At 31.2% G+C, this 24,891-nt stretch overlaps 1 protein-coding gene across 1 annotated transcript in view; it reads left to right on the top strand.

Moving 5' to 3' along the window:
* The first annotated feature begins 905 nt into the window (after positions 1 to 905).
* Positions 906 to 24,891, top strand: part of LOC145328925 (apicoplast pyruvate carrier 1-like) — a 32,660-nt gene continuing 8,674 nt past the window's right edge. Inside the window, exons 1-10 of the mRNA XM_080172879.1 lie at positions 906 to 1,213; positions 5,967 to 6,108; positions 7,815 to 7,896; positions 10,235 to 10,361; positions 10,835 to 10,915; positions 11,838 to 11,926; positions 12,177 to 12,252; positions 14,096 to 14,230; positions 15,414 to 15,482; positions 22,900 to 22,953. Of these exons, the coding sequence (XP_080029005.1) occupies positions 5,974 to 6,108; positions 7,815 to 7,896; positions 10,235 to 10,361; positions 10,835 to 10,915; positions 11,838 to 11,926; positions 12,177 to 12,252; positions 14,096 to 14,230; positions 15,414 to 15,482; positions 22,900 to 22,953 (848 nt within the window). The 5' untranslated portion in view covers positions 906 to 1,213; positions 5,967 to 5,973. The remainder of the gene's footprint in view (positions 1,214 to 5,966; positions 6,109 to 7,814; positions 7,897 to 10,234; positions 10,362 to 10,834; positions 10,916 to 11,837; positions 11,927 to 12,176; positions 12,253 to 14,095; positions 14,231 to 15,413; positions 15,483 to 22,899; positions 22,954 to 24,891) is intronic.

Below are 24,891 nucleotides of genomic sequence, written 5' to 3'. Positions count from 1 at the left end.
GAACCGATTAAGTTCTCAATTTTAGGGAAGCTTGACAGAAGTTTCAGACTAGTTTTGGGAGCTTTAAAGTTTGGGATGGTTTCAAGCTATTTTCTGACCCTCCCATCCACTTCAAATTCACGGCCTTTAGATGCCAGGGATGCAGCCGCTTTTAAAACAAATAACACAATGGACGCAGTGATATAAAGTGATAGCCGATAAATTTATGTATATCCCCAATGATGATACACAAAATTTACCATTCTGTAGACTAGAATTAGTGGTTGAAACGTTTGAACACTCAAATTAATTAATCAACAAATCAAAATTCACTAAAATCTCCAAAGTTGTTAAACCAACGGAAAAAAATGTTGCTATAAAACTTTGGGGACTAGTAAAACAGCCCGTTGTCCCCTCTTCATCTGTAATGGACTGATGAGGATATACATTATTTATTTGTTTGAGTGTCCATTGATTTCTGTTTTATTGGTCACTGAGACATAGGGGTGCCTTTATTCAAGCAGATTATAACATTTGAAAACATAAACAATCAAGTCTGTCAATCAAGAAATCGCTAATCAACCACTGAACCGATTGAGTCCTCCATTTAAGGAAAGTTTCACATTGCTTCTGTGATGGTTTCATTATTACCCATTGATCTAAAGGGATAAAACAATAGTCAACAAATTGATGTATATCACCAATAAGGTTACACAAAAGTTTCACTTCAGTAGATCACAATCAGTGGTTGAAACGTTTGGATACTTAACTTAATGAATCAATTAATTAGAATCTAATAAAAGTCCCAAAAGTTGTTAAGCCATCGAATAAAGCAACATAGATAAAAAAAACTTTGGGGACTAGTGTAATAAACAGCCATATGCCCCCTCCCTGATTGTAATGTTATATAGCGACTGACTGACTGAGTCATACCTTAACTATCCCCATAATCTGTAGAGCAGTTTCGCTACTTTAGAAAATTTACTGTTTTGAAATGTAACCCGCGGACTAGTGTGGGTTAAAGTGTATATATAGGAATTGACAAAAAAAATCATACCGTCAAGTCAAAACAGTTTTTATAAGGTCTTTCAACTGTCAACAACTCTTTTGGGAATATTGCCATTGCAAATTAAAATTATGCATGCAATTTATTTGTTGAAAGCTAAGAATCGTATTTTTAAAAGCGAGTCTTTTCTGCATTAAGATTAAGTCAGTAATTACATACAAGTAAACGGTTAGCTTTTATTGTTGATTTATGTGGGTAATATCGTCCTTTTGATTTAAAGATTCCTATACCAATAAGGAATAACCAGGAAATCATTACAACACTATTGCTATAATTCTAGTGATTCTTTTCTAAACGTCTTAACTATAACCAATTTTTCTTAGATTTTTGCTTAGACTTTTGAAGTTTGAAATTATTGAATTTCTTCAATTTAAAAAGTAACGTCCCCCTTATTTGTTGTTTGTTAAAGCAAAGTACTTCTAAATTTAGGGTCGGTTCTTCTGTGTGTTAATACTAATAAGTCAGAAACGTCTTATCCTTTTCAAACTTTAAATATCAATTCCTGTAACTGCTGGGTACAAATTAGAAAGCGTAGCAATACTGTAACTATTACCAGAAAGTTCGTATGTCCCTAATAAATATGATAATCTTTGTACACTTCTGACAAAATTTACATGGTATAATTATCCTATTCACTTGAAAAATTGATTCTTAAGACGGTAATGCAACTATTTATTTTCAAAAATTAAGTTTTTTAAAGCGAAGCTTTTCTATAATTAGGGTAGGTCCGTCCGTCCGTCCGAGATAGATATCTTTTTTCGTTAATTTAGGCATGTTAGAATTGTCCTATAGATTTCAAACTTTGCATATTGATTCCTGTAGTAGTTAGGTACGATTTAGAAAGCGTAGGAACTCATTACCAAATTGTCCGTACGTCTATTTTAAACATGTTGATTTTTTACTTTTTTAACATCAAATTTTTATGTGATCTAATTATCCGTTTGATCTGATTTTTGGTATATAGGGGACAACAAAGTACAATATTATAAGCGAAGCAACTCTGTTATCAAGTCTTATAAATGTAAGTATGTCCATAAACATTATCCTTTATCAAGCAGTTTTTCAACAAATTTACTTACAATTTTGCTTCGACTCTTATACTTTTATATTTTTATTATTCAGTTCCGACACTATACAAGTGTTAATGTCCGTTAGTCCTACCGTTTCAGTGCCTCGCTTTTATGGATGTTGTCATCCTTGTTCCATAATGACTTATATTTAGCAATTTTAGGATAATTTGCGACTTTTTTGCTCAGACTAATCCTTATAATAAAGAAATAGGATGTCTGTTTTTTACCGAAGGATCTCGCTTACTCCTGAACCGATATGGTTCTTCTTTACATGGTAGCTTCTCATAGGTCCTCGGAAGGTTTTTATTTTTTCGTTTTTCCTTTTAAATCTAAAAAAAAAAAAATTGGGGTTTTGAATTTAACTCCCCCGCCCCTTTTAAAGTTTCCTTAATGCCTATATAGGCGTAGTAAATAGGATAATCAATAATCAATAATCATATCATAGTTAAAATTGTTATTTTTAAAGCCAAAATAACATCACATTTAAATTATAAGAACGATTTGGCGGTTCATCGCACAAATTACCTTCTTAAGCAAATTTAAGGAGGGTAGCTTTTCAGTCGTTTTTTATTTATTGCTTTAGGTCATGTAAGGTTAGGTAGAATTGGTTACTGGATAGCCCCGCAGGTTTAGGGGTCCCTGCGGGGTTAGGCATATGAAAAAAAACCTACCCTGCTGCCGCATTTTTTTCAATTGATTAAAAAAACTATGGATTGGGGAGGGGATATAAGTGCTTAACAAATTATGACAAGCTTAATTTAACGATGAAAACTTTATTCACAGACGAACGTATTGATGAAATTGATAAAAGCTATCATTTTATTATTAGGAAGTAAAAAAATCTGCCCATTAAACAAAAAGATAAATTTACTTTAATTATTTGTGTAATATAGATTAGTACAGAGCAATTAATATAAGTGTACTGGAAATGATTATGTTTTCAGATACTTCTAATTAAAAAATCGGTCTTGTCATCATTTTCTAAGATAAAAATCATCTCCAAGAAAATCATGGATGACAACATCCATAAAAGCGAAGCATAATAAATAATTTTAAGGGAGAATTATCAAATAGGAATAGGGTGAAATTTGGGCTAGGGTTATCTATAATACAAAGATCCCTTAAGATCTCAGTAACCACTGAACCGATCGGATTCTATTCTAACCCCCATCCCCCCCCCAATTAAAAAAAATTTCCCCCCCCCTTTTTTTTTCTTTTTAATTATTTAAATTTTTGGTGGAGTGGGGGCTTCTCATCAGGTACTTAATTTTTTAAAAATTATTTAAAATTAGTGGTGGAGTGGGGGCTTCTCATCAGGTACTTAATTTTTTTTTTAATTATTTAAAATTAGTGGTGGAGTGGGGGCTTCTCATCAGGTACTTAATTTTTTTTTTAATTATTTAAAATTAGTGGTGGAGTGGGGGCTTCTCATCAGGTACTTAATTTTTTTTTAATTATTTGAAATTAGTGGTGGAGTGGGGGCTTCTCATCAGGTACTTATTTTTTTTTTTAATTATTTAAAATTTGTGGGGGCATTTCCAGAGGTAATTTTTTTCCTTTAATTACCTCTTGGGGCAAAGCCCCTAGAGGCTAGGTGCGAAGCCGCTTGTATGACTTAAAGTAACCAAACCATTTTATTACACCACCTTATTTAGAAATTCTAGTTCTTCTCTTATGAGGAAAAACATGTACATACTCCTAATATTGTTGTCACTTGTCTAACACAGCAGCAGAGGAATAACTTTTTGAATTTTGGACCTATATATACATACAATTAACTTACTCGTTTAGCAGAAAGAGAGGGGACATTGGGCTGTTAATTACAATAGTCCCGTAGTTTTTATAATAACGTTTTCTTATTCACTGGCTTAATAGTTTTGGGGAATTTTGTGAATTTTGATTGGTTGATTTATGTAGTTGAGTGTTCAAACGTTTCAACAACTAATTTTAATCTACAGAATGGTTAATTTTGTGTATCATCATTTGGGATGAACATCAATTTATCTGCCATCGTCTTATCCCTTTAGATCAGTTCGCGTTTACACTTTAACATAATTATATGTATGTAAAACGAATATGTTATTTTAATCCTTCTCCAAAGTCAAAAAGGGGGCCCAATTAAATATTTTCTAAAATATTTTAGCATTATGTCCTAATGTGTCCTTAATGATTTTGTATTTTTCTGCATCTAGACGTCTATCTGGAGCTGCAAAAATTCTCTGCAATTGTCCTTCCCATCGATGTTTTTGTCAGGGATCTAAAGGGATATGATAATGGCCGATAAATTGATGTACATCACATATATTGATACACAAAATTACCCCCTATATAGATTAGAATTGGAGTTTGAATCGTTTGAACACTCAACTTAATAAACCAATAAATCAAAATTCACACTGAAGTCTCCAAATTTTCTAAGCCAACCAATAAGAAAACGCTTTTGTAAAACTTATGGGACTAGTGTAACAAACATCCCATTGTCCCCGCTCTCTGTGTGTTTTAACAGTCAGCATATTTAGCTTAAAAACTTTTAAAAGGTTCAAACAAGTGATGTGTGAGAATGTATGTATGTATGTGATGAAGAGGGGGGAGGGGATGTCTTCCCCTTCAGGGGTACAGTCCCTTGGGATATTTATGTGACCACTGTTGGGAGGCCAGATGAAAAAAGTAGTGAAGTTTTTTGTCTGTAGCTTAGGATTTCAAGAACTATTGATCGAATTGAGTTCTTAATTTTAGGGAAGCTTCACAATAGTCTCGAGAAGGTTTTAGGCTATTTTATTTTAATATTTAAGTCTGAGGATGATTTTAGACTATTATTCTGTTCTTTCTTTTCAAATACAGAGCTCCTATTTGAAAGGGGCGCAACTGCTAGTTATATCAAAAAGGTATACGATAATTTTATTATCGTTATGATTTTAATTATATTTTTAAAACTTTGAACATAATTTTTCTAGTTTGCTGTCATTAAATTGAACAATAATGACATCTTAACAATGAAATAAAGTATAAAAAATAATGACAATTTTCATGATCAAGAATATATTAACACGCAAATAGTGTTCTGTACAGTTACAATTAATTTTAGCATGTTTCTTTACAAAATTAATTATCTATCGCATAGTATCATAGACATCTTTCCGCGTATATTAAAATAAAAAGAAACAAGTTGTTAGTCCCGAGGGGCGAAAGAACCAGGCTAATTATTAAGTTGATGATTTTTATTTTCATATTCGTAGAAAATTCTCTGTAATACGATGTTGTAGTTTGAAATAAATTGAGAAAATAGGACAGACAGACATTAACTCTTGTAGAGTATAAGAACTAAACATGCAAAATATAAATAAAATGTTTTGACAAAATTATACGTAAATTTGTTGCAAAACTTCTGTATACAGTCTACTGTTTCAGGACTTACTAACAATTTTTGAGATTTTATTATAGAGATGCTACGCTTATAATATTGTACCATGCATAGACGTCCAAGGGGAGGGGGTAATGGGGCGATTATCCCCCCCAATGAATTTGGGGGTGCCTACGGCACCCCCAAAAATTTTTTCATTTTACCCCCCCATCAGATTTGATATTACAAAAGTTAAATATCAACATGATTAAAATGGGCTTACGGACATTCTGGTAACTATTATAGAGTTGTTACGCTTTCTAAAACGTACCTAACTAATAGAGAAATCATCATGCAAAATCGATAGGACAAATCTAACATGCCTAAAAAAAGCTAACTGTTATGGACAGACGGACCGACCCTAATCATAAAAAAGCTTCGCTGTTAAATATTCATAGTCTGCACATTAGACAAATTCATTCTTGCAACAAGAGTCTTGATTTATTTTAAGGTAAAAAATGCCGTTTAAAATCTCCCCAACAATCCGGGGGTTGTTGTGTGTTTTTGGCGGGTTTTTAATCCAGCTCGTGGTCGGGTCTTTCCATGGAACTTTTGGAAATATGCTCCCCTACCTGACCTCCTATAGAAGACAGGTAAATGGTGCCTTCCCACAAAGCGCCTATTGAGCACTGAAACCCTTCCCTCTTTTTTTAAAAAATAAATTGAAGATAAAGGGGGGGGGTGTCTATGTCCAACCCTTTTCGTTGGTCCTAACCCGTTAGGGCCTAAGCCTTAGTTGCCCTAACCCTGCAAAGGCTACCTATTATCCAATGTAACCTAACCTAAGATAATCATCATAATAAAGTTATAAATAACCAGAAAAAATACACTACTAATTATTTTCAATTTACTTATTAACAAGAGGGGTTTATGTGCTCAAAAAGGGACTATGGTGGAAAATACCTATCTAATTCACTTTAATTTTAATCAAAATCTGGTCGCTTATTAAATTTTCTGTGTTTTATGGGTGTATACATAAATCATAAATGACCTATCTGTCATTCTACATTACTAACCCTGTCTGATTATATACTGATTCTGATACAAATACATTTACTGAGTATTGTACAGTATGACCCTCGAAAAAGTATTTTTAGCATCTGCAGCCCATATTTCTCAATGAATTATTAAAAAATGTATATGTCCTTGTTCTCTATATATTTCCACATAAGTAGATATAAAAATATTTTTTTTTTACATCAATTAACAGCTGAGATTTTTAGAGCTAAAGTTTTGAAAAAGTGGCTGAGGAAAAAGTAACTTTTCAAGAAAAATGCTTTTTTAAAGTAAAATGACGTGTTCTCTTCACAATTTCAATACTTTTTATAAAACTTATATAAAGATGTATCCAAGAAATTTATTTCATGCTGAAAGCACTTTTTTCACTTATTCTAAAAGGCATTTTTAGAATAGTGTAAATTGCAAAAACACCCTTACACAAGGAAATCCTATAAAACATAGTATCAGATTAAAAGTTTACATAAACAGAAATCGAACTCTTTTTATTTTATTATAATAAGTTGAAAAACAAACAAAAAATACAGCTAAAGCTTTTATTTAACATTTCACAATTTACATGATTTTCATGTGTCTTTATGTAATTTGTATGAGAGGGCGTGAATTTAATGGGTCAAAGTAGCGCTAATCCTTCTGGTTGTAAGCATAAATTGGGGAGGGGTTCATTCCAGGTCATATTAAGAAGTAGGGGATAATATAAGGTTTGTGGGTATATGGTTATAAGAAAAATGCATTTAATAAAATTTTAAAAAGTAATATTTATATGTAAACTAACATTTTTTAATGTAATAATAAATGTATCAATTGTAAACTTGCTCTTCTTTCTTATTTGTTTTTAATTGGTTGAAAAAAAAGTAATAAACTAATAAAAAACTAAGAAATATTTAGCAATATACAGTTTCTCAAGCACTTTCCAAACTTTGGCTTTAAAAATCTCGGCTGTTAATTGATGTAAAAAAAATAATTTGATATCCTCTGATGTGAAAATTTATAGAGAACAAGTACATATGCAACTTTTAATATTTCATTGAGAAATATGGGCTGCAGATGCTAAAAAATACTTTTTCGAGGGTCATACTGTATCATATTTCATTTTTATTTTCAATACCTGTCCATAATTCTATCTTTATCTATGTAATAATCACTGTTTTTAATGAAGTACATAACTATTATTCTAAGCTAATCTTTACTTGAATAATTGCTACTTATCTGCTACTCTACCATATTAATGTGTGATAAATTTTCATTTCTATGTCTATAAAGTACCTGTTTTTAATTCTAGACTAACCCTGAACTGACTAATGGAGACCTGGCGGTAATTCTACCCGGGGCTGGAATTACACAAGGATTCGTTTTCACACTTTGTAAGTACAATTAGTTAAAATTGAGATAGCGGAAATCGGGCTGTTTAATACACTAGTCTACAAAGACAAAGCTCAAATTGTGTCAAAAATGGTCCATGTGACGTCAAGAAAATGAAGGAGATGAGAGGAGAAGGGGTAATTTTGTGTATCATCAATTAGGATATACAGCATGACCCTCAAAAAAGTATTTTTAAGCATCTGCAGCCCTTATTTCTCAATGAATTATAAAAAAATGCATATGTCCTTGTTCTCCATAGTATTCCACATAAGTAGATATAAAAATATTTTTTTTACCTCCATTAACACCGGAGATTTTTAGAGCTAAAGTTTTGAAAAAGTGACTGAGGAAAAAGTAACTTTTAACATGAAACGACTTTTTTAGCAAAATTAAGGTAGAAATCCTTTTATTTTTGTTACTAGCAGAAACTTTATACAAAAATGAAATAAAAAATTTAGTTTTTGAGTAAAAAGCATTTTTTTACACATATTTTTTGAGTCTTTTTAGTTTAATGATATTTTGAAAAACTTACTTATTAGGCAAAATTGTTTAAGATTAAAAAACCAAATAAATCTTTATGAATATAGCAGGAAAATTGTTTTTGTTTCACAATCCTAACTTTAATAACAAAAAAGTTATGAAGAAAATAAAATTAAAACATAATAATTTTTTTGTCTAAAAAGCTTAATTAACCCCCTATTAAATTATTGAGATGTCAGAAAAGTAGGCGGAGCAACTGTCATAGTTAATCCTTTTCTCAAATAAGGGTTAATAAATAACCTAAAATTTGCAAATAATCAATTCATTCAGTAGTATTTTTTGCCATTAAAAATTTATATTTTTTGGTGGAATAAAAAAGAAATAATTAGTTAACTTGTTTTTCTTTGTGTCTCATTATTCAGTTGCCAGAAAAACATAATATAACCATCCAAAAAATAAGAGAAACAAAAAAAAATTCTTTTTCTCAGTCACTTTTTCAAAACTTTAGCTCTAAAAATCTCCGGTGTTAATGGAGGTAAAAAAAATATTTTTATATCTACTTATGTGGAATACTATGGAGAACAAGGACATATACATTTTTTTTATAATTCATTGAGAAATAAGGGCTGCAGATGCTTAAAAATACTTTTTTGAGGGTCATGCTGTATATATATCAATTTTCCAGTCATTGTCTTATCCCTTCAGATCCCTGAGTTAAACTTATTATATATTAATTTATAATACAAAGTAGAATGATGTCTGTCCGTCTGTCCGTCCGTAGCTTAAGATCTCGGTAACCACTGAACCGATCGGATTCTACTCTTCAGGGTATATACATATTGGTCCTGTGGTGGTTTTAAACTATTTTCTTGGGGGGTGGGACACCCTCAACCCCCCAAAAAAACAAAAAAAAATCCCCCTTCCGATTTTTTTTTCTTGCGGAGAAATTAGATTCTTTCTTATAGAGATGTTAGATTTTTTTTCTTATGGAGAAGTTAGATTTTTTTTCTTATGGAAAAGTTAGATTTTTTTCTTATGGAGAAGTTAGTTCATTTACAACTACTGGCGGCAGCACCAGTAGTACTTAATTTTTTTTCTAATTACCTCTTGGGGCAAACCCCTAGAGGCTAGGGGCGAAGCCGCTAGTTATTATATAATATATTAGATTCCCCTCACCTCCGTTTTGAGTATATGTCAAATATTTACTGATAAATATATCAGTACAGATTGGCTGATATTCTAAGACCATATTGAAAGTCGGCACAGGGTCCCCACCCCGTGGGTAGAGTTACATTTAGCTCGCACCCCCTCTAACTATACTTTAATAGTTGACTAACAATAATTATTATAGATATCTTACAATATACAATTATACATTTAAAAAAGAGAAGCTTTTCTATTATTAGGGTCGGTCCGTCCGTTCGTCTGTTAAGGATAGTTTTTTTTCGTTAATTTAGGCATGTTAGAATTGTCCTATCTATTTCAAACTTATAGCAACTCTATAATCACAACCAGAATGTCCATACGTTCATTTTAAACATGTTGATTTTTTACTTTTTAACAACTAATTTTTATTCCGATTAATCTGATTTTTGGTGTACTGATTCCTGGGACAACAAGGTACAATATTATAAGCGATGCAACTCTATAATCAAGTCCTGAAAATGTAAGTATGTCCATAAACATTATTTTGTATTAAGGAGTCTTTCAGAAAATTTACTTACAATTTTGCTTTGACGTTTAGACATTTATATTCTGATTAATCAGTTCTGACACTATACAAGTGTTAATGTCCGTTTGTCCTACAGTTTCAGAACTTCGCTTTTATGGATGTTTTCATCCTTGTTTTATGTATTTTAGCTGGATTTTTTCTGGTACCCTTGATTGGATGTCGAGCCTGTTTGATATTTGGATGTGTGTCCTATGTTGCTGGTCCTATTCTCGGATATTTGGTCATTGATATGCCCATTTCTTTGCTTACTCTTTGGTAAGATTAAATTTTCTCGTATTCATTCGAAACCGATTGATGTCAGGTGGATTAGAACCGGTTCTCATCCATACGAAAAAATTATGCCTGGCATCGTATTATATCCAGTTTTCTACTAAGGATACTGTTTAGGACTTAATTATAGAGATGCTTCGCCTGTAACATGGTACTTTGTTGTAATAGGAATCAGTATTTTGAAATATGAATAAATTAAAGATGAATATGAATTATATCACCTAAATAATTGTTGTTAAAAAGGTTAAAAAGTAATATGATTTAAATGAACGTACGGACTTTCTGGTAACAATTATAAATCATACTTAACTATCATGGGAATCATCATGCAAAGTTTGAAATCTATGGAACAATTCAAAAATGTTCATATTAACAAAAAGAGCTACATGTCTTTGTCGGACGTACGGACCTACCCTATTTATGTAAAAGCTTTGCTTTTAATAACTTTTTTATTAAAGTTTAGGTAGTTTGGCTGGTATTGGGTTAAGTACAGTGATCATCCCTGTTATGCTAATACCTGTTACTTGGTTTCCTAACAAGTAAGTTCTATAATACCGTTTTCTTATTCGTTGGCTTAACAACTTTGGGGACTTGAGAGAATTTTGATTGGTTGATTCAGTAAGTTAAGTATTCAAACGTTTCAACGACTAATCTTAATCTACAGAATTGGTAATTTTGCGTATCATTATTGGGGAAGTACATAAATTTATCGGCCATTGTCAATTTGTCTTATCCCTTTAGATCCCTTGAAAACGACATTCATATCCTTTTATATAAAGTAGTAAGCGTTTTTTGTCTGTACTGAAGGATCTCGCTAACTGCTGAACCGATTTTGTTCTCCTTTACAGTGAAGCTTCTTATAGGTCCTAGGAAGGTTTTAAACTATTTTGGGAGAGGGTGTCTTCACCCCCCTCCCCCAAAAAAATATCTTCTTTATCTTTTTGAAACTCAAATTTTAAATGGGATGAGGTCGACTTTTCCTCCTCCTACCTTAAGTAAAGTGCCCCTAGATGCTTCTAGGGGCGCAGCCGCTAGTTCATGATAAAGCATCAATTACACACTAAACGAATAATCCCTTAATAAAAGTAACAGGTTGTCTATCTGTCTGTCTATATCATAAGATCTCGCCAACCACAAAACCGATATGGTTCTTCTTTACAGTGATATACTATAGTACAAAGTAGAACGATGTCTGTCTGTAAGAAGCTTAATATTTAAGTAACCACTGAACCGATTGGACTTTACTCTTCATTTATATACCTACTGATCCTATGATGGTTTTAAGCTTTTTCTTGGGGGTTGGGACCCCCCCCCCCTCTAAAAAAAATATCTCTCCGAAATTTCTTTTACTTAAAAAAATCTACAATACAAAATATTGGGTTGTCAAAATTTAACCTCGCCTCCCTTCAAGTACCCCTAGAGGCCTCTAGGTGCGTAGCCACTAGTATTTTGATAATTTAGAAAAGGGACCGTCCTAGGGTTCATAGCAGCTGGGTTTGGTTTGGCCTCAACAGTTTTCACTCCACTTCAAACATTCATAATAAATCCAGGTAAATTTATTTAGAGAGAAAGAGAGGGGGGACAATGGGCTGTTTATTACACTAGTCCCCTAAGTTTTATAATATCGTCTTCTTATACGTTGGCTTAACAACTTTGTTGACTCTAGTAAAATTTGATTGGTTGTTTTATTAAGTTGAGTGTCCATACGTTTCAACCACTTATTTTAATCACTAGAAGGGGTAATTTTTAATATCATCATTGGGAATGTACATCAGTTAAATAATTATCACTTTATTTTAGATAATGTTCTACCAGTGCTAAATAATGGAACAAATAGCACAGAGAAGTACTTTGAAGATCCAGAAGTTTTAAAAAGGTTTGAATTTTTCTTTCTATTAGAAATGCCCGTCAGCCTGTCTATCCGTCCATCTGTCTGTCAATCTGTAAAAAAATCAGAATAAAAGGCTGTTTTAAATATTATCTACACCAATAAGCAACCACTACATAATATACTTGGTCTGTAGGTCTGTCTGCAATGCCTTATGGGAAAAATGTGTTTTTTCTCCTTTGCTATTTAAGATAGAAAGTTAATTTGTTAGTTTGGATTTTACTGGTAAGTGCACATTTATTCTATAAAGATTCTGACATGCATTTTGTCTACAGCTTCGTATAAAAGATTCCAAAACCAATATGCGAAAGCATCTACTATCTAACTAAAGTTTTCCTTCCATCTGCTTGGATGTTGAATTTTTTTATTTTATATTTAAGGGATTCGTTACTTTTTGATATTTTCATTCTTGTTAAAGATAAAGATACAGCAACAAAAAGAACGGTGTCAGGGCTTTATTGCATTTGTTTAATTATGCACCAAGATAAATTCAATTTGAAATGTAAATGTGAGGCTTTATAAGTCTTTTGTTTTATATGTTAAAGTACTGTTTGAAATGTACTTTACAATTGCAATAAAAAACAAAGATGACAACATCTGTAAAATCAGAATTCTAAAATTCAGATCAATCAGATTATTATATCATATAAAAATTTGTTGTTAAAAAAGGTTAAAAATCGTCATGTTTAAAATGACATATGGGCATTTTAAACATGACGATTTTTAACTTTTTTTAATAACAAATTTTAGTGATATAATAATCTGATTGATCTAAATTTTGGAATACTGATTCCTTGAACAAAGTACAATGTTATAAGCAAAGCATTTCTATTATCAAGTTCTAAAAATGTTAGTATTTCATTCAATAATATCCTGTTTTTAAGAAGCTTTGCAACAAATTTACTTTCAATTTTGTTTAGACTTGCATTAATATTCTTCTTATTCAGTTTTGACACAAACAAGTGTTAAAGTTCGTTTGTCCTACCGTTTCAGAGCCTTGCTTTTTATAGAAAAGCTTCGCTTTTAAAAATCAAGTTTAAGAAAACATTGCACTTATACAGTTACATAGGTATGTCTCCATTCCCAATCTGATAATGACTCCCGCATAACATTGCAGCTAACAGTTTTTCATTTTTAGAAACAACGTTCAAAATATGAAATAGAATTGGCATTTATATGTTATCATATCTATTAATATATCTAATTTCAGAGAACCTGTCTATCTACTCTATATGTTTATAGTCTATGTTATTATATCTATTAATATATCTAATTTCAGAGTACCTGTCTATCTACTCTACATGTTTATAGTCTATGTTATCATATCTATTAATATATCTAATTTCAGAGTACCTGTCTACCTACTCTATATGTTTATAGTCAATGTTATAATATCAATTAATATATCTAATTTTAGAGTACCTGTCTATCTACTCTATATGTTTATAGTCTATGTTATCATATCTATCAATATATATAATTTTAGAGTACCTGTCTATCTACTCTATATGCTTATAGTCTATGTTATCATATCTATCAATATATATAATTTTAGAGTACCTGTCTATCTACTCTATATGTTTATAGTCTATGTTATCATATCTATCAATATATATAATTTTAGAGTACCTGTCTATCTACTCTATATGTTTATAGTCTATGTTATCATATCTATCAATATATATAATTTTAGAGTACCTGTCTATCTACTCTATATGTTTATAGTCTTTGTTATAATATCAATTAATATATATAATTTTAGAGTACCTGTCTATCTACTCTATATGTTTATAGTCTATATTATCGTATCTACTAATATATCTAATTTCAGAGTACCTGTCTATCTACTCTATATATCTACAGTCTATGCTATCCTGTCCCTCATTGGAATTATTCTGTGTGTTGAAAAGCCAAAAGAATCAGATTCAAGTAAAGTTAAAAAAGAGAAAAAGGTTGATGTTATAAAGTAAGCATATTTTTATCTTTTTTCTTATTTTTTCACTCTCCTTCCTCCATGATTTTGTTCATGTTGTTAAAAATTCCTTCATTTCTAATCTCTTTTATGTTTGCATTTAGATTATTTTTAACCTTTTTGAAAAATATATCAAATATATGTATACTCTGACACTGTAGAATCATACTGCAGAGCTAAAAATACTAATAGGCCCCGAAATAATCTTTGGGGACTGTACTGAATTTTGATTGGTTGGTTCATTGAATTGTAATCTAAAGAAATTTGTGTGTCATCATTGGGTATGTACTTCAATTTATCGGCCATTGTCTTATCCCTGTAGATCCCTGCTGAATGATTATACTCTGACAAATTAGGACTGTATTTGCTTGTATAAAAGAGATGACTTGAACTAATACACTACTCTTAGTGATACCCTTATTAATCCTAACATCCTTAATCTTTAGATTCTTAATCCTTAAATCCTTAGATCAATTCCTTAAGCGTATTGCTGTAAAAATATTGTACTAACTAACAACCATCTGTACTGCTAATAAGGTAATTTTATATTATTCTATTTTGTTCTTTTAAGCTTAGATTCCCTGAAATAATTTTTATAATAAGAGAGGGGGGGGGGGTATCTTAACGTTAAAAAAATATTTTTTGCCTCTAGTCCAAAGTACGTTATGTAGAAAAAAGCAGTTTTTGTAATCTGCATTAATGTAAATTAATTCTTCTCGATGTGACATTTTCCAACCTGTTTAAGTGCAAAAATACTTTTAAACTTTATGTGACCAGATAAGTAAACATTTAAATAATTTACTAACCTATAGTTAAGTTGGTAAGTACAAAGAACACACAAATGTACAGTACATACACATGCACAAACAGCAAATACTATATGTTGTTCTCGCGGTTTCACCCTCAAGAGGCCTCTAGGGGCACTTAAAAAAGGGGGTTGGAGGGGTGAGAGGTAGTTTCAATTTTAGTTTCAAAAATAAAAACATTTTTTTCCTTTCTGTAAACTATACAAAGCTTCACTGTAAATAAGAACGATATCGGTTAAGCGGTCAGCGAAACCCTTCACTTCACAAATACATCCTGTTAGTTTTATACAACAAATATTTTTATCAGTGCATTGCGGCGTCATTTGTGAAGACATTTGTACTTGTTTATCTTTATTTTTGTTCTTATTTAGAAATGCATTTAAATTTCTGTGGCGAGAGGGTTTTACTAACAGAGACTTCTATCTACTTTGGCTAACAAGGTTAGTATGACACAGTGACAGATATCCTTTGATGGTTTTAAGCTATTTTACTAACCCCTTTCTGCCCCGTGGAATACAGAGCCCCTAGACGCTAGGGGCACAACCGTAAGTATGGTAAGCTTTTTCTTGTCTGTAGCGAAGGATCTCGCTAACCGCTGAACCGATATGGTTCTCCTTTACAGTGAAGCTTCTTTTATGTCCAAGAAATGATTTTAGCTATTTCTGGGAATGATATCTTCGCCCTCCAAATAAAAATGATACCCCCAAAATGATTTTATTTTTACTTTTTTTTCTACATACTTAAATTGAACTCAGAGGGAGGTCATTAAGATTTCAATCACTACTTTCATTTCATGAATTTCTGATGAAACATATTTACACAATCAAAAAATAATACAGTAATCTTCTTTCTTGGAAATAGCGTAAAGGTTTCGCCATTTTAATGTCTTCAAATTATAATCTGGGACAATTTGTTTATTTTGACAGGAGTCAATTTTTCTATGATAGGAAAAGATTTCTCGTGTTTTGAAGCATTTGGTATAGTGGGCCATTCTAGGAATAAGGTATAACCAACAAGCGAAATAAATCTAAAGTAATATTTGGGGGGCAGATGTTGAGGTCGTCATTCCAAGTATCTAAGGACAATGGCCGATAAATTGATGTATATTCCCAATAATTATACACAAAATTACCCCTTCTGAGGATTGAAATTAAGGGCTAAAACGTTTGAACACTCATTTTAATCAATCAACCCATCAAAATTCACTGCAGTCCCCAAAGTTAAACCAACAAATAAGAAAACTGTATTATAAAACTTTTGGGACTAGTGTAATACACAGCCCAATGTCCCCTCCCTCCCTGCGTCAATTCTATTATGTGTTGGCCCACAACGACAGCTGAATTAACATATGGGTTTCGTGATTTTTTTCCGAATTAATTTCATTGTTGGTATAACCTGGGGCCATTCTATATAGATGTGTTATTTAAAAAGCAATGGATATCCTTTCATATAAATTGAAATTTTTTTTTGTCTAGATACTAGAGGCGTATAATGGTATAATGCCGAATTAAAATCAGGCGCGTACCTAAATTTTTTCCAGAGATAATGCTCTTTTTTTCTTCTCTTTGGAATTTTTACATTCCTCTAGCCCCCCTTCCCCCTACCTTGAATTAAAAATTGTTGGGTGTAAAAATTTTCATTGTCATATCCTGGAATCTCAGATATATATAACCTGAGATAGAGAGGAGACAATAGGCTGTTTATTACACTAGTCCCCAAAGTTTAATTATAACGTGTTCTTATTCGTTGGCCTAACAACTTTGGGGACTTTTAATGAATTTTGATTGATTTCTTAAATTGTGTGTCCAAACGTTTTTAACCACTATTTGTAATCTATAGAGGGGGTAATTTTGTGTATTAACATTGGGTATGTACATCAATTTATCGGCTATTGTATAATCCCTTTAGATCCCTGGTATGTATATGACCTGATAAAAAGATGGATAAGAAACAAGTTTTGATACCAACCCTCCAAAATACTAATTCTATTTTATCAACCAAAAAAGATGTACGTACTACGTACAGTGTTTTGATAAAAACAACAAAAAATTATGTTTCAAAAGTAAAAGAATATTGTAACATTGATTTTGGGGTTACAGCGATTAAATTAAATTCAGGGGAGAATTTTAAAAATTAGTTTACATTTTTTTTAGATGTTTTCTGTATTTTATAACTTTTTATAACTCTTTAAAACACTTTAAAACTTTTTAAAACTTTTTCTCGTATTCATTCGAATCCGGTGGATAGGAACCGGTTCTCATCCATACGAAAAAACTATGTCTATAATCGTATCATCGGCAACTCAGGGCTAAAAAAGCTAGTTTTAATCTTATAATTGTACATTTTATATCCGCAAAAGGGGTTTATAATACGATGAAAGAAACAACTATTACATTTTATTTATATTGATTTATATTTTTCAATATATACAAATAATATACAATATTTGTTGAGATTCTAGATTGATTCCTTGATTTTCATATTATAAATTTTCGTGATTTATTTTAGTCAAACCCTAGATACGTCAAACAGTAGATGCGACAAACGCTAGACAGACAAACAGTAGACAGACAAACCCTAGACACGACATACGCTAGATACGACAAACACTAGAATGCGACAAACGCTAGAATATGACAAACACTAGATTTTTTCTAAAGGCGACAAACAATAGATACGTCAAACGCTAGAATTAATCCTATTATGTAAAGTAATATGCTTTTTTGTCTGTAGCAATGGATCTCACTAACCGCTTAACCGAAATAGTTCTCCTTAAAGTGAAGCTTCATATGTGTCCAGGGAAGGTTTTCAACTAATTTTGTGGGGGGTATCTACCCCCCCCCACACACAAAAAAATAATTTTTCTTTTTAAAACTTAAAAAGAAAATGATATAAGCTTTTTTGTCTGTAGCAAAAGATCTCATTATCCGCCGAACTGATATGTTTCTTCTTTAAAGGGAAGCTTCATATAAGTCCAGAAGGTTTTTAACTAATGTTGTGGAATTTAAATATATTGCCTATTACTGACTAAAATTATAAGGTGATTATTATTTAAAGTAGTGCCTGTGGTAGGGGTTTGTAGAGGGGTGACAACACACCATTTAAATTTGAATTAGTATTGCCTGCCTTCCCCTATTTTCCCCCAAAATGACCCCACAGATGAATCGCTGCACTGATTCAAAGACAAGGACAATAACATATGTAAGTAGTGCAGCAACATTAAAGCAAGATTTTTTTCTCTTGTAATAAACAAGTATTGTAAGTATGAATCTAAAAAGAAAAATTTCAATACAATTGAAATTGTTTTATATTTATTAGATTTGTTTAATTTAACCTATAGCCTAGGTGAAATAGATTTCTGTAAAACGTGTCAGTCAAGCAACGGATTGTCAGAATTATAGATGTACACGCATACACTTACTACTAAATAGCTGCACTGTTAAAAAAGTGTTGTAAGTGGAAGTCATAAATGGCCAAATAATTAATGCTCATAAAATATTGCTCATCCTCAGCCTATATTACTCCGCCCATTTATATCTCCCTTTGATGTTAAAACAAAGCAACTGTAAAAAAAAACTTAATACACACATGTCATTTAAAAATAATTATATTTAAATTACTAAAATTCTTTAACTCTTTAATTATAGTAGACTTAATTTAATAAACCTTCTTTGGTGTATCTTAAAAACTGTTAATGTCTATAATTCAAAAAAAATAAGCTGGTTTAGTTTTAACTGTATTGCAAAATCAACTTTTCATTTTTATATCACATTTTCTGCAGGGAAGGGACAATGATAGCAAAGCGAGAGGGGACAATGGGCTGTTTACTACACTAGTCCCCAAAGATTTATAAGAATGTTTTCTTAAGCGTTGGCTAAATAACTTTTGTTACTTTAATAGATTGTGATTGGTTGGTTTAATAAGTTGAGTGTGCAAACGTTTCAACCACTTATTTTTTGCTATAGGGGATGTACATAGATTTTTACGGCAATTATCTTATCCCATTTGATACCTGCATTCAGTGTTCTGGAGCCGGAGCCGGATCCGGAGCCGTATTTTTCGTTAAAAACGGCTCCGGCTCCGGACTAGCTAAAAATGATTTTTTAAAGTAATATTATAATTTGGCAACGGTCTATTTCCATATAATAAACTGAAAAACTATTGTTACTTAACAAATAGACACACATCCTTCTACTTTTATATAGCTTTAATCAAATAAAAGCAAAATATTTTATATTATTCATTTTATTTTATCAAATTCAACAATGAAAAAAAATTGATATATTAATATTAAGGTAGGAGCCGGAGCCGTATTTCCAAATACGGCTCCGCGGAGCCGGAGCCGCATCAAAATAATACGGCTCCGGCACCCTGCCTGCATTAATAGAAATTATATAAATTTAGTATCAATGAACGAAAAAATGTATAAATATTTTATATGTTTAAATTCTAGCGTATGTCGCTTCTAGTGTTTGTCGCACTTTACAAATTCTACTGTTTGTCGCGAAATGGCAAATTCTACTGTTTGTCGTAGTCTAGCGTTTGACGTATCTATCGTTTGTCTGTCTAGCGTTTGACGCATCTACTGTTTGTCTGTCTAGCGTTTGTCGCATCTACTGTTTGACGTATCTAGTGTTTGACGTAGTACCGTATTTTTTTATGACTCTGCTATATAGTTCATTTTTTCCGGAAGTCCATCCATTGTTTTTGAGTTTCGCTACTTTTGGATTTTCCCATTCTTGTTATTAGCATGGACACTATTTAAGATCTGAGGAAAACAATCAATTACGCGAAAGTTGAATGTTGGAATCTTTTTTATTGGTCTACACTTTAAACAATCAGGGAAATAAGAACAAATAACCTAGTCCATTAAATACTAGAGGCGGCGTTCTAAAATTATCCCGCTATTGGCTAGATTGAATATTGAACCGCATTCATAATTTTGTCTCTCTTTCCTTAAAATATTTTAGGATCCTAGTATTTTTTTATTTCAAATTATCGTCCTGAAAGGGTTAAAATGTTTAGTTAAATGATAAATTTTAGTTTAATATCTGAACACATTACGGACGCATCGCTAGTATCAAATTTTTTTAAAAGTAAGTTTTCTTTGATTTACTATTTTATAAATTTAAATTTTCTATTTTATGAATAGAAATTTAATACTTTAATATAATTCAAATAGCAACATGAAATAAAAAAAAATAATTCTTTATAGAGTAAAATAATGGGTCTTATCGTTCTGGTCAATGAGAGTTTATTATGGATTATTGGATCACTATGAGTCAGGGAGTAAGGGAGGGGACAATGGATCGAATATTCAATTTTTAGGAGTCTCAGACTTTGGGGACTGGCTTAAAGGGAACATGCAAGAATTTAGCAGTTTCTAACCAATCTTGGGGACCAATTATGAATGACGTCACGCAAAATTATGCATAATTTCGGGGCAAACTAGCGCATCAACAAAAAGATAAACAATAACAAGCAGACAGAATTTTTTGATTTTGAAAATTATTTTGTAAATTGAATCATTACATTTTTTATATCTAATTCTTGTTTAATGTAAATTCATTCCGATTAGTGCGTTGTAGAAAAATTATATTAAGATTATTAGTTATTATGACCAAAGCCTTCCTATAATTAGATCCCGCACATTTGTAACGGTTAGCTCTTTTCGTTACTTTAGACATGTTAGATGTTTCTTATTGATTTAATGTAAAGGCAAAAGTTTTTTTGTCTTTAGCTTAATATTTCTGTAATTAATGATCCGATTAATTTCAAAATTTTAAGGAAAATTCACGAAGTCCTGAGTTGTTCAAGGTTTGTTTATCATTAAAATCTCAAGATGGTGTTATTTTATTTTTCTGTCCTGGATGCTAGGAGCGCAGCTACCAGTTATCCTAAGATATGTTACTTAAACCTTAAGATCTTTAAAATTAAGATGTACTTATGTTCTCAACTATTTTATTTATGTAGTATGAAATTTTGATGCAAGGTATCTCATTTTTATTTCTTTAAATGAAATAACTTGAGTTAAAAGTTCTGTAGGAAGGTAATTGTTTTAGTAAGTTTTGTAATATAATTATTTAAAGGCTTTTTCATGTCTAAGCTTTTTAATGAATACAATAAAAAAATTTGGGTAAAAGATGTTGTAAAAGTAAAATGGTATGTTTCCTTAATTTTCCGAAGTTCAGATAATAACAATTATGGAATTGTAAACAAGGGTTTTGATCTCTAGAATCAAAGGCTTGTAGTAAAGCATCAGTTTAAGGATGGTGCATTTCAAATTAAAAACAATTCAAAAAGTCAAAATTTCCACTAAAGGTTGCTATATTGCAAATACTTGTTTTATCTGGAAATATCTGGGTTTTCAACCTTAAAGGGTCACAACTATAAAATTGAATTAACTGCCCATTGTCCCCTCCCTTACTCCCTGACTATGAGTATTAAACATTTTACTATTGGAATACTCGAGCTTATTTATAGACGTTTATTTCCTATATAGATCTGTCATGGATCTTGATGCAATATAGCAAGCCGTTTTATAAACAATCTTTTAAAAATAATTCATAAGGTAAAAATCAGGAAAAGTAGTCGCTCATATAGGTATAGAATGAGTAATAGCTAGTTATTCATCGCATCACAATATAGACTGATTACCGCGGATAGTAAAATGAAAAATTATAAGGGTAATAATAGTTTTGTTAGTCCCAAGTGGCCGATGGCCCGAGCTAACAAAACGGGTATTATTATTATTGTTCTTAATTTTAAAATTCGTAAAAAAATGACTATAGCACAACAACTAGCGTTTATGCCCCTAGAGGCATCTATGGACACTTTTGGGAAATGGGAGAGATAAATTCCTTTCAATGTAAGTTTTTAAAGAAAAAGTCATATAGACTTCAGGGGAGGGGAGTTTTTTCAAGGAGTGATTTCTCTTGGAATTGTGAAGGTAACCCCCCCCCCCCCAAAAAAAAAAGAGTTGAAACCTTTCCTGGAACTATGAGAATTGGAGTCAATATTCTAATTAAATTCTATTCATTAACATATCTTTTTATTCCCTAATTATCACCAAAAACACCCAAAGTACGAATTTCTTCTTTTTCAATTACATAATAGTTATTTCTCGCATCGTATTATAAACGGCTTTCCGCGGATATAGAAAGTACAATTATGAGATTAAAACTAGTTTTTTTAGCCCCGAGGTGCCGGAGGCACCGGCTAAAAAACTGGTTTTAATTTTATTATTGTACATTTCTATATTCGTAGAAAGCTGGATATAAAACGATGCTAGACATAGTTTTTTCGTATGGATGAGAACCGGTTCCTATCCACCGGATTCGAATGAATACGAGAAATGTTATTATTCCTATACTTCAAATATAGACAAAATGTTTTTTTTTAAATTGACGATTTTTTTGTCAGAGATAGAGAGGGTTGTTTATTACACTAGTCCCCAAAGGTTTATGATAACGTTTTTTAATTCGCTGGCTTAAGAACCTTGGGGATAGCCCTCTGATTGTCTGTATTACACCTCCCTCAAATTTAATTTAACTGGGGTCAAACCCTCTGCACGCCAATAATTTCTTTATGGAAAATACATCTCTGTTCCTCGTCCTTCTTAGGAGATACTCGACTATTACAGATATCCTGTACTTTGATTTCAAGACCTTTAGCTGGAAGTTGAAGACAAAGAAAGTCCATCAATGACGTTATAAAAATAGGGATTAGGAGAGGAGGAGTGGGAAAGAAAACCCCTAAAAGAGAAATGGATAATCCCTCGTTTTTATGACGTAACATGCTGATTTTTTGAGGGACTTTCTCTGTCTTCCTGGAAGTTATATAGTTTTTTTTATATAGGTACATGATGTTGGTCATTTGTGGAGGAATATTATCTCATTGGAAATCATTTGGGTAAGATGAAATTTTTAACCGCGCACACTTATTAAATTTAACTAACCAAAGAATTTTTTATCCAATCTTAACCAGACAAATCCCATCTAGCTAAAAAAGATGCGTAGATTTCATTTCTGGCAACCAGAAAATCCGCAGAAATCGAATTAATGAGATCCAAAAAGTTTCATTAAAAAAAACCTTACACCAAAAAATACAAACAATAAATATAATGACGACTTAGTTTCTTTTTCCTGTTTAATACAAATATTGAAACTAATTTTCATGCATTCATGGATTTTATAATATTCTTTTTTGAGAAACATATAAAGGATTTTTAACATGAACAGTAAGCTACTTCTAATAAAAGATACTCTTGTAATAAAATTGCTTTTGTGCATTAAAAAACCCGCATTGTCTCTATTTTTTATTTAAACATGCATGCCGTAATGTTTAATAAAATCCAGCCCTTTGATATACCTAGAAAGAAAAAAAAGAATATTTTCTCCCTGTGGGCAAAAAATTTTTTTAATTATAAAGGTGAAAAAAAGATTATTTGAAAATATAGTGAATTATTAAAAAGTGAGGTGACATAGTAATACAAAAATAATCGGGTATAGTCCTTTTCGTAACATCGCACCTTATGGGGCGATTCTTCGTATTTTATACAGTATGAAGGGTTAAAAAGGGAACATAAATTAGCTTAAACCCATACCGGGACCAATGTAAAGTTTCTCTAAAATGGAGAACTCAATCAGTTTAGCAGTATCAAACCATAAGATACAGACAAAATATCTTTCTAGGTTTATATAATAGGACAGGCCCAACAAGTGTTATTTATAATTTTAAATTCAATCAGTCTAATAATAAAAGCGGAAAGAGTTTATAACGACGACACAAAAACATTTATAAAAATTACTTAATTTTTTCTTTTTTTTAATTCTTTAATGATTTTAATGTTTTCATTATGTAAATGAATAAAGTTTTATTCAAACTTAAAGAATTTAATCTTTTTCTTTGAAATTTATATGTCTAAACAGTAAAAATATGAAGTTCTTTATTACGAAATCTCAAATCATTAGATTTTAATTAAGTTTATTTATAAAAATAAAGAATAAATTTGGCAAAAAATATAGCTACAAAAAGGATTACTGCTCTATAAAACTGCCTTGATTGTAGAACTGCATTGATTTTGTTTAATAACTGTAAAAAATGAGTTTTTATGTGATGCGTTGCTTATAATCAAACCTAAAAGTGCATTTTATTCAATGACAGAGTGAAAAAAACATATACCTTGTTTTATAGTTTTTTTTCTCTCTCTTTTTATTCATTTATATAATATGTATATCTAAAATAAAAAGTATTTATTTCTTTCAATATTCATACTTTGCTAAAATGCCCTGGTTACTTTTTGCAATATATTCAATTTAAAAAGGATTCATTATCTGACTTTTGCATTTAAAATGATAGATTTTATACCAATTATTTTTGTGTTTATATGCAATTTTCTATAATAAAATGTGATAAATGCCTATTTTCACAAGTAGGGGGAAAAAACTAACACTGAAAATAAAATGTATGTCTTGAACAGGTCATAAACTCATAAATAAAAACGTTCATAAAAACATTTATTTCAAAATATGTCATTTAAGCCATGAAATTAATTTTGCAAATTAACATTGCAAATGTTTGCAAATAACTATTAAAAATGATTTCTGCGGATTTTCTAATTTACATAGGTGTTATCTGCACATTTTCCCCTTTCCAAAAATACCTTCCTCGTTAAGATTGACTTAAAGAAAGTATATACTTTCCAAACATAAAATGTGCGCGACCGTCATAACTAAAAACGTTAAAAATGGTTCCTACTGCTGTATGTCGCGAAATTAATATTTTTAGTTCGGGGAATGCAATCAAAGAGTTGGTTGTCTAATGGGTGTTACTTAACCTAATACCCCG

The sequence above is a fragment of the Acartia tonsa genome, chromosome 9 (assembly GCF_053477335.1).
Source record: "Acartia tonsa isolate MP-2025a chromosome 9, ASM5347733v1, whole genome shotgun sequence".
NCBI lineage: Eukaryota > Metazoa > Arthropoda > Copepoda > Calanoida > Acartiidae > Acartia > Acartia tonsa.
This window is presented reverse-complemented; position numbering and strand designations above follow the sequence as displayed.